Source organism: Cebidichthys violaceus, unplaced genomic scaffold (assembly GCF_023349555.1).
Source record: "Cebidichthys violaceus isolate CVI_PGR_0920_01 unplaced genomic scaffold, fCebVio1.0.p SCAF_13, whole genome shotgun sequence".
Lineage (NCBI taxonomy): Eukaryota > Metazoa > Chordata > Actinopteri > Perciformes > Stichaeidae > Cebidichthys > Cebidichthys violaceus.
In genome coordinates, this window is record NW_027176296.1 from 4294092 (window position 1) to 4305280 (window position 11189).

Genomic DNA, 11189 nt, shown 5'->3' on the forward strand with positions numbered 1-11189 from the left:
AAGTATGTCCTTGAATTGAAAGGTGCAATAAACATACGTGTAGGTCACTCTGAATTTTGGATGCCAGACTCATACCGTCGATATTCAGTTCAAATAAAAGGAAGACACACAGCACACTTTCTGGAGGAGGAGGAGGGAAAGAGAGACTGTTAAAGAAAAAAGTCGATCAATAATGAAAAGGAACAGTATCTGTGTGGAGAACGTCGGAAATGTCTTCTCTTTTGGGATTCCTTCCCTCAGCTCACGCTGTGCTGAGGGCTCTCTTATGTGTCCAGATATCCCACAGAGGCGTTGATTAAGTCAAGCTGAAGGCCAAAGCCTGCCTGCAATCGAGAGGTCCCAGCTCACTCAGCAAGCTATCAGGTGACCCGTCTCTCTAACGCATTCACTCTCCAGTTAGATACGGATTCTGAGAGGAGCTATTAGAGGCCGGGCTCCAGCCCTAAAAAGCATTCTGCCGGGTGTTGATAACCGGCAGGTACTATGATGTGGAGCATAGAAGGGTAGAATGGAGGGGGTGGGATGAGGATATGGCAGTGCTGGGAGGCGGAGGACGGTAAATGATCTCTGAAGGCCATCTTATTAATGGAGGCTTTTCATTACTAGCACTAATGCAAATGATTGGTAGGGCTAATGAGCTCCAAGGTCCGTGTGAATGAGGACTCTGTGGAGCAGCAGTATGTGATGATCATAGCGGGAGACGAAGGTGATGAGTTTTGAACATCATATCTGGTCATGATGGACATTTTGCTTGTACAGGAACAGGAGGAATGGAGAGAGAAAAGGATGAATGAGCTGATGGGTCGGCAAGTCAATTGTGCAGCAACTCAATATGGCAGGCTGCTACAGGCAAGAGGGTACGAGATGAGTGGCGGAGGGGATGAGCGTATTTCACTGTCAGTGGATTGAAGCGAGGTAAAGCATGGAAAATGTCTTGATCGCCTTCTATAAAATGCTCGCATACCAAGAGTGTGCGAGCATTTAAAAGACGGTGGAGCGCAGCACATTCTTTGAAGGTGCGGCATCCCCTCATCAAATGTCATGAGCGTTGTATGATATTCCATTTATACTCTTTACCAAACACCAGCGCTGTAAAAAAAAAAACAACCCTGCTTTTAGTTTGTGCTGTACTGTGTTAAAGACACCCTTGGCGGTTGCTGTGAACCTTGCATGTAGAGGGATTTAGCCCGATTTACAGCATGGTGTGTACAGGATCAGTTCTGGCTCAGGAGGGTCTCATGTGGGCTTTCCCAGGGGAGCTGTGGGGGGGGGGGGGACCTAAGGACACTGATTGATGGTCAAGGACACTGAACCCCTCCCCCACCCCCCTTGCTTCAGAGCCCATCTCTGAAGCCTTGTCCTCAGGGGGATTGGGATGCTGCCTAGCTGGCTGCCGCCTCTACGTCCCTCGTGACAGGATACAACCAACTCAAGGGATGTCTCATCAGCTAAACAACAAAAGAACGACTTGGAGTATTTAATCCAACTCAAAAAAACATGGCCGATTCTGTTCTACTCTTCTTTCTTTTTTCGCGTTTTCAGGTGTCCGTTGTGGAACATGTATTAAACATAACACAATCAAACACAAGGTTGAGAATTTCTGAATGGAGCTCTAACCTTACAAACCCAGCGTGTTATAAAGGGTTGACAAGAGGCAGGGAGAGGAGCTCACGCTATTATTCAATGAATGATGATGTTCCAGTGAATTACGGTGCGGCGCATACCACTCGAGATGGCACTCAAAACAAACCCAGCATTGAGTGTCACTGTTGCATATTTCAGTATGATTCATTATCTGTGTCAACAGTGACCGAGGTTCAGGGCCTTAGCATTTGTTGTGCATATGATATGTGGGTGACAAAACTGCTGTCGATGGAGATTTGGGTGGGAAGGGGGAGGGAGGAAGGACGAGAGAGAGAGAGAGAGAGAGAGAGAGAGAGAGAGAGGCTCATACTCTCGGCACACTATTTAAAGCTGATGGCTTCAGGCCAGAATCAGAGGAGAGAACCAGGGATTGTTATTTTCATATGACTCTGGCTAGAGCTGGGGAGGCTTTGGTTTTTCATTTCAATTCAGTTGCAAAACAGTAATTGAAGCGTATCGCTTTCATCTCCACTTATCTCCTCCCCTCCTCTCCCCTCTTTGGAGCGCTGCTTGTCTTCCTGGCGTTTGCGCATCTTGACACTGTTGGTTTCTCTATGATATATTGTCTGGGATTCTGGTACTTCGAGCCGCTCGATGCTGATGTACATGGCAATTAAATTCAAACCCAAAAGAGGTAGAGCTCAGTCAGAGCCCCCCCCCCTCTTCCTCTGTCTCCTGTCCGCTGCTGCTGCAGCTTCGCTCTCGCACCCCTTTCAATCATTGTCTTCTTTCCCCAGCACTCTCTTCCTTTTGATTCCCCCTTCTTCTCCCCCGTATCTGTCTTTAATTTGCGCTCGCTTTCTCTCCGTCTCTTTCCCCTTTCTTATTCCCTTCATGTTAATAAGCAGAGTAATGGTGTTGCAGGCAGTTCCTGGTTGGGGAGTTAATTAAAATGGCAAGTTACAACCCACACAGTCAAAACAATGGAGGCCGCTGCTTTTCGCAGTGACACAGGGAGATATTAAACAAGCCCAAAATCAAACACTGTGAGGAGGCAGGAACCCGGTTACACGGACTATCCCCCAAACTCACTTAACACCTCCTGAAGTACTGAGGGCTTTATTGTTAAGACCTCCAGCACAGTCAACAGTTCATAGCAATCCAATAATTACCTTCTGCTGCATGAAAAGCAGTTGTGTTCAAGATATTAACGTGATAACTGCAGCATTTACTCAGACAGAAACAACACTGATGATCTGATGAGAAACTGAAGAAGGGAAATAGTGACATTTGCCTATTCCCCCTCCCACCACCGCGCACACACACACACACACACACACACACACACACACACACACTCACACAACCTAAATGATTTTTCGCTAGCGTGGCTAGCACAATGCAGCGCACTCTGTGGGCCGGCTGAGCAGGACAGGAGCTGTTGCTATGGTTACCATTTCTCGGCTCGCTCTCACAGCCCAGGAAAACTGTGTCATTATCCTGTACTTTGGATAGGATGAGAGAGAGAGAGAGAGAGAGAGAGAGAGAGAGAGAGAGAGAAAGAGAAAGAGATACAAAGAGAGTGAGTGAGGTAGAAAGGGGGAGACAAAGATAGAAAGCCAGAGACAAGGGGGGGGGCGTAGTTCACACAGGCCAGCCATGCGTCTAACACACACATCATCAAAATTTGCACCCATTTGTGCTCCTCTGTTCGCCGCTTTTTTGCTTTTTTTTCCCCCTTTTCCATCTGTCAGCAGAGCTATAGTTTTCACTCTAATAGGTAAACAACTTCAGTACCAACATAATGCTTGAAAATGTCAGGTGAAAGCGGTGCTGTGTCAGGTGATAATGGCATGTGTGTGTGTCTCTCTCTCCCCCCCCCCTCTCCCTGGCATCTTATGTGAAAATGCTCTCCAACAAGCTATTATTATGTTGGGATCAATCTCTGCATCATTGTATTTATTTGAACACGCCAACAGCCATACGGTACGCCACACTAATGACAAACCACCTTATTGAACACATACCCGGGACACAATAACAACAACACAGTGGGACAACAATCAACCGCATGTAACTCCGAGTTGCTTCTTACCCCAGGAATACACTAAGAATACTGTACCTTCGTGATTGCATCTGTGTGCGCACAGTATGCGTATGTGGTTATTTTTGTTGTTCGCTTTGCTCGGTGTGTTTGTGCAGCGTGAGGTCCACATCAGAGGAGTTACATTGTGAACTAATTATATGGCTGTGTAAAGAGAGGCACCCTGCTGATATGGGCTGTGCACCACATGATTTCCCCTGGTAGAGCAGAGCCTGTTTGCACTGCCATACTGTGTGTGTGTGTGTGTGTGTGTGTGTGTGTGTGTGTGTGTGTGTGTGTGTGTGTGTGTGTGTGTGTGTGTGTGTGTGTGTGTGTGTTTGTTCTTGCGCAGGCGTGCATGTGACCCGTACATGCAGGTGTGTGTGTTTGTGTGTGCGTTGTTGCGCAGACCTGCATGCAGGTGTGTGTTTGTGTGTGTGTGTGTGTGTGTGTGTGTGTGTGTGTGTGTGTGTGTGTGTGTGTGTGTGTGTGTGCTGAGGTAGCGCATGTTTTGTGACCCGTGAGGTGTGCTTTATTGAGCTACAAACTAAGAGAGTGTGTCTGTGTTGAGTAGCCCCTCCAAATGAAAGGCTGCCCCCGCCCTCTCTGTCCGCCTGACGCAGCCCTCCAGAGATACCTGTTCATATTACTGTGGCTGTCTCCTGGTCAGAGAAACACAAACAGACCAAAACAAAGCCGCCTCAGATAGGAATGTGAAGAAACAGACCTTTTTGTCATCCTCATTTATTCTCCTCTCTCCACTGATGGCTATTTTTGTACCACTAATATGAAAGAGGTGTTTTGACACCAACTAGAAAAAGGTGGGATGGCAAAAAAGTGTTTTAGAATATTAGAATCTGAAGTAACAGATTTCTGGGGTTAATTAACCGTTCAACCGTTTAAAAAGCTGAGCATAACTCAGTGGAGCGTCTTGTCAGGAGAATAGCTGGTCCACCTTAAAAGTCATCCCACCTTAAGTGAGCCTGAGTTGTCGCTAACTTTGGGGCTAACCCCCTTGGTTTCAATCAGCAGCTTGGCTTGGGAGTCGTAGCATTTATTCAAATAAACTGTACACAGCACAGCTACATTCATAGCTATAACGATACTGCCAACCTCACACTTACAGTGACATACACGCTTTCTCTCTCAACCAAACACTCGCTAACGTTCTGCTTGGGGTTGTGATGCACTGGCAGAAGGCAGACAAGCAGCGGACAACCTCGCAGCTAAACTAAAAACAATGGGGAAGTGGCTGCATGTGTCCACAACGATGCACGCAACATGGTGGCTGCTAACTCTTCCATACGGTGAACTGGGGACTTAGTTGCCTGTTTTGCTGCATACACTGCAGCTGGTGGTAAATGATGGATTTAACCCGGTCATCGGTAATCGTTCTCAGGCAGTTTGTGAGGCACTTCAACCGCAGCACCCCTGCATGGAAGACGCTAATCTTGTCTGGACTTTGCTTTAGTTGTTCATTTAATGCTGCTTCAGACTCTACTCCACCACATTTCAGAGAGATAATATTGTAATTTTTACTCCAATGTTTTTTCAAATGGTGAAAAATGCAATCGCAACTAATCAGAGCTTCTCTTGTTTCCCGCCCACAGCGCCCAACACTGCACCCTATGGGAGCACAGGAAGCGCGCACGTCCCGCTGGCCTGCCAATACCTGGTCCTGGCTCTCTCCTCCTTCATCAGCATGTACTAGCCGAGGGTCCGGACACAATGACTGTCGAGAGCATTTATGAATCCTTTTTGACATTGATGATTGATGAAGGCTGGAATCCAATCTGGTACAGTTTGTTGAAAAGCCGTGATGGGGGAAATAATCAGCGTTACTTTGTGTGGGGAGATTTTCTTTCTTTTTTTTTTGTTTTTGCTTTTTGGTGAAAATTCTGTCATGTAAATACTATGATGTTTTTTATTATTATTATTATTATTATTATTTCCTCTCTTCTTTTCTGATTGATCGACCACCTTGTGAATCAGTGCTCGCCCCCCCCCCCCCCCCCCTTCAGTCATATCAAAACCCCCAACTTCCCAAATGAGTTACTTACATGCCTCTCTTTGGAAGGCGATGGCGCAAAATTGACATTTCCATCTGTTTTTGTACATGGCTAAAAAGAAGCAATTGTGCCAAGTCTCTCAGTACACAGAATTAACATACCAATGTTGTATTGAATGTATTTTGGGTTGTTGAACAAAGGAAAGACATTTAGATTCCTAACAATACAAATTCAGATTATGGAGTGTGCTTAAAAAATAGAGGAAAAAAAAACTGAAAAAAATCAAAAGAATATAACGGCAGAGTTTTTTCAGGACCTGTATTGTCATGATTACTCAATAGATGGATGAACAGTGTTGAAGGTGTGCTTTGTTGTCTTCTGAAATGGGTCCGTCAGTTACTATGCCTGCCTAACAGATTTGATCAGGCAGCCGTCAAAGTAGCAAAGTATACTGTATTGTATCTTTATATTTTAATATAGAGTAGGCTTTTTGTTTTGAAGTGGGACCAGCTTTTCTCATTTGACCAAGGACATTAACACAGTTCATGACTTTGTACAGTATGAAGGGAGGAACATCGCTGCCCTATGTTTACATTTTTCTTGAAAATATAAATACTACAGTATATACTCCACACTCTTTCTTCCGGAGAGTCCACATACGTGAATGTCACAACAAGCTGTTATTGCTGAGAAGAAAAAGCAGAGCCCAAGTTCAACTGTTGTAAGCGTTTCTCCTAAAGATGCAGTTCTTTTCAACACGCCACCTCCCGTGGGTGTCTGAGCAGAGAGTTTTGCCTCTGAATTTGTTGTGAACCTCCTGATCATCAACTAGCTGAAAACCCACAGCGGCGCACTGTGGGTCGCTTCAACTTTTTTGGCTTCAACTTTTGGCACGATACTTAAAAAATGGACTCTGGGAAAGCATCATTCTGCAGCGCGGTACTATATTTCTCTTCTTTTCTTTACAAAATAATTCAATACTTAAATATATTACAGTCTCTTTTACAGTACATATATTTACTTCATTGCACCAGTTAACGAATAAAGGACACCCAGAGAGCCAAAGTTCATTGACTTAAGATTTCTGGCAACTACACCAACATTTAGGATGTATAAAAAAAAAATACACATAAGGGAACCTGCTTCGCCTCCAATCTGAGTCCTACTCATGTAAATTAAGAGCAACAGATACAAATACAAAATGAAGCTTATGAACATGCTCATCTCTACAAACATGGCCTACGGTGCTAAGAGCTCCTCCAAGATGAAAGTCCTTTTGTATTCAAGCACCTGATCAGTATCCACAAGGTCAGTGAATGTCCAGCAGAGAATAAATTAAACCATGAGGTCGTTTAATAGGAGAAAATGTGGCTTTTTGTTCACTGAAATCAACCATATCAAGGCTTAAAAAGAAAAAAATATTGTAAAGGTTTGCTTTATGACATGGCATATTCATCCTCAAGTATCTTCAATTCATGGTGTAAACAGAGATACTGTACTGTAATGCCTTAATAGTACCATAGACATTAAATGAACCTCCTTTTAGAAGGACACTTCCAGAAGCTCTCAATAAGATACTGCTTATTGAATGTTTATAAACCAGTAGCACTAATCTTTCTAATTAGGCATCATACTCAGTAAAAAACTAAATTTCTCAACGTATGGCTCCTGCAGGTATTTTCAAATAAGCCAGTTGCATCTGATACAAATGCAGTATTTGTCGTACAGGTTGACATGTTTGGATTTGGATTGTGTTATATTTTGCCCCGTGATCGAGGGACTAACAGTTCACGCAGTATTTTCACATGAACTTGTAACTGCAAACCTATAGAGAAATAGCCATCGCAGTTAAAAGACTTAAAGCACAAACACTGTTATTACTTTTACGTTTTGTGGTGATTTGTTTTAAGGTCTGCTAAACAATTTTTATTTTATTATTTGTTCTGAAATTGTTATCAGCTTGTTTTACAAATTATGAAAATACTGCACCATATGATCTTGTTTAAATGTTAAGGTATAATGAAAATGGGTCAGAAGTATATTTATTCTCTTCCTTTATGAAAACAATGTATAAAAAAATTACATTTGAAACATGTAAAACTGGATATGTGACATTTATTTGAATGAGGTACAGTATGGCATAGTTTATAATGTTGTCGGGTTCATTTAGATGCCATAACTGTTGTTGATTTTTTGTCAGACGAGTACATTAAAAAGAACAATGTTTGCAATCAAATTACCTACTTTTTGAAACGGAGAGTAACAGTATTATAGAACAGAATCAATGTGTGTATATTTGGAGAACATAGGATACCTTTTGATCTTTAGAGCCAGTGTGTAGTCATAGTTTTCACACACTTGCGTGTTTGACGATGTGCAGAGAGTATGGTTGTGCTGCATGTCAAAGTTAACCTGTGGTTTTAAGGTGGCCATTTTACAGATATTCATACTTTTTATGAATGGAAGCAGTTTTTTTCCAAAACATTTGGTTCTTAATCCTGGTCTAAAAATACATACCTCTTAGATACGAGCTGGATTTCTTGGTTTGTGATTTATTTGAATCAACTTTTGTTGAAAAATCATCTGCTATTCAGAGTCATATTGATTATTGTGGCACATGGTGGAGTTATGTTGGTTGCTTGTCTAAGCAGTCAAGACCATGCTAGTATTCATATACATATGAAATGTACTGGATGTTGATTATTTTTGAATAATGGTATTAACAAGTCCCTTTTATCGAATCACTATTATTTGCAATAAAAGTCTTCATGTTACAATATAAACCCACATCTGAGTTAATGAGCACTCAACGGGGTTATCACTAAAATATCATTAGAATTGAAACCATCTCATTATTACCGTCTCCCTGAACCCAACTTTCCCCCTTAAAAAGAGCATCATATAAGTTGTATTAATGTTTATTTTGTGTTAACTCATCTACAAAATGAAATATTGGCAGAAAAAAACACCACTCTGTACCATTTAGCTTTTTAAAAACATATCAACGATATTGCTGGAGGATCAGCTACGTAATGAGTCTGTTGATCAATGAATAATCTTACGTCGGCTGACTGCACACATCAATTTCCAGCCTGGTACGTTGTAGCTTGACGGCAGTACAGCTACAACGTACAGCTCAAGCTAGCAGACAGTAATTGAATAATACTCGCTCAGTTACATTTACATCACTGCTAATATTTTGATCACTTTAATCAGGATCACCACTAAATACAGATCTACTTTTTCTATAATGGTTGGAATAATGAGAAAGTTATTTTAGGTGTCACTGTAATGTAGCTACATATTATAACTGAATGTGAGCTACAGTAAATTGGTCATGGTAATTATCCAGTTTTTCAAAGTTGACTGCAAGCGGAATACTGATTAGCAGGCAGCACAGTTACACCGAAACACACCAGGCAGCAGCAAAGTGCGGCTCGTCGCAAAATTTCATTTTTCTGCGGCTGGAAGGTGTGTGTTTCAGGCGGGGTGAAATCCTTCGCATCATAGGTCAACACGTCACAGGACTCTGTTTACTCTCTGGTCGCACTTCGCGGCTGAAGGTCTAACTATTCTCAACTTTTACTTTGGCCACACTTTGCCGCTGCTCTGGTGTGTTTTTGGCGTTAAACCCTGGTGAAGCACTGCTGGGACTTTTCTCCAGGCTTGAGAGACATGAGGGAAATATCAGTCTGTTTGTACAGTGTTGCCTGAATAATTGAGTCATCTTAATTTTGCTGTATCATGCATATTTGATCCTCTCCCTTCTGCCATTAAACACTGCATAAATCCTCCTGAGCCCAGATGGCCAGAAGCCTCAGGATTAACCACCATTTGCACTGCATCCTCATCACTAACGGGAGTGAGTTGCCCAGTATGTATAATCTGGAGATACATACAAACATAAATCACTGCACATTCAGTCCCATAACACATCAGGGGCCGATTTTACCCTTTTTTCACAACAGCACAAGGCTATCAAGTATCCTCTGACCTGAATACACACTCTTGAGTAAAAAATCCACGGTTGTGTGACCTACCTCATAAAAGTTCAGTTGAAAAAGTCATTTTGATGTACAAGCTGAAAAGAGGCCACGCCACCCACCTGCAGAGATCACTGCCTCACCTCCCGCTCCCAGCTGACAGCGGAGGGGAAAAAATCTCTCCATTTTTAAATTTAAGATAAGAGGATTTAAAAAATTCATGCATGTGCGTAGTATTACGGCCCCACATTCCCCACTCTGAATTTTCAAATTGTCCATTTCAAAGCATCCTCCTCTAATCCCGATGCATCAGAATCATCATGTTCTGTTGCGTTTAATACAAGTTTGGATTTATGAAACAACAGCTGAGTTTTGGAGGGGATAAGTGCTGTACTGAATGTGCCTTTAAAGTATTTTATCAATCATAACCAACTCTCATTTAGAGCATTAATGCTCCAGTATTTTAGCTAATTGCTCGCTTACAGTTTTCACAAAATTGACTATGACATTAACTAAACATTCACTGTGTTAACATAGAAGCAAACTACAGCACGGATTTAGTTTCACAGTCATTCTGACCCCTTAACACAGGCAACAAATGAATTATGAACAGTTGAATGTCGTTATCATTAAAATAATTAGGATTAATGCGTAGTTAAAGTGTAGCCATGTCTATTTATCTTCTGGAGAACAGGAAGCAGGGTTCAAATAGTCTTCATCCTGGTTTGTATCAGGTCACTTCTTTAGTATGGGCACGCACACATTTGAAAGGCTTGTCTATTAATCTTCTCTGTGATTGACAAACTGTAACTGACACTATCTAAAAATGTTTCCGCTCCAGTAAAAACACACAGCTTGAGTTTAAACAAACAGCAAGAATTATTTTGCGGATGTTGTGCGACTCTGGGTGTCACAGAGGCATCATGACAAACTCTACTGTGACACTCGCCCCAGAGTGTTGCTGCACCAGTAGGAGCACATCCACTGTGTTGCCAATAAAAAGCTGATGTAGGCAGGTGATTCAATATATTGTGTGTGTCATCTACAGTCTTAAAAAGACAGCCATGCATAGATCAAGACAATGAGTCATTTTGTATTGCAACTAATACAAATGTTCAACCTGTCACCTTGTTTTCTCAGCACATAATGTTTTACCGTGTTTTGTGATTTAACCATCAATGCTGGATATTTGCAGTTTTTCTGCATTATCCTGCAGCAAAACTATGGCAGCATGTACTGTAGGTTATGGAAATGATTAGCGTGGCGTCAAAGTGCTGTTTGGCTCTTCACAAAGGCATCTGTGGTCGGCATGAGCAGGGAGCAGAGCTGAGGAGATGTGAAAGAGGGATTCCTCCTGACCCTGCGGTTAATGAAACCCTTCCTGTGCCTTTGTCAGTTTTAACTGGGAGATTGTGTCATACACTGGAGCTGCCGCCTGGCTCCTGCAGTCGCCATCCCACCTCCCTGATCAGCATACTGAGTTGTTGGTATCAAAAAAAACCTCTGTTTCTTGAGTGCTGGCATTCAGTT

General features: G+C 42.5%; 1 protein-coding gene across 2 annotated transcripts in view; it reads left to right on the plus strand.

Moving 5' to 3' along the window:
• Positions 1–8459, plus strand: part of negr1 (neuronal growth regulator 1) — a 132124-nt gene extending 123665 nt beyond the window's left edge. For both annotated transcript variants that reach the window (XM_068707462.1, XM_068707463.1), the window contains one exon: positions 5278–8459. In XM_068707462.1, the coding sequence (XP_068563563.1) occupies positions 5278–5378 (101 nt within the window). In that variant the 3' untranslated portion in view covers positions 5379–8459. The remainder of the gene's footprint in view (positions 1–5277) is intronic.
• Positions 8460–11189: the final 2730 nt, after the last annotated feature.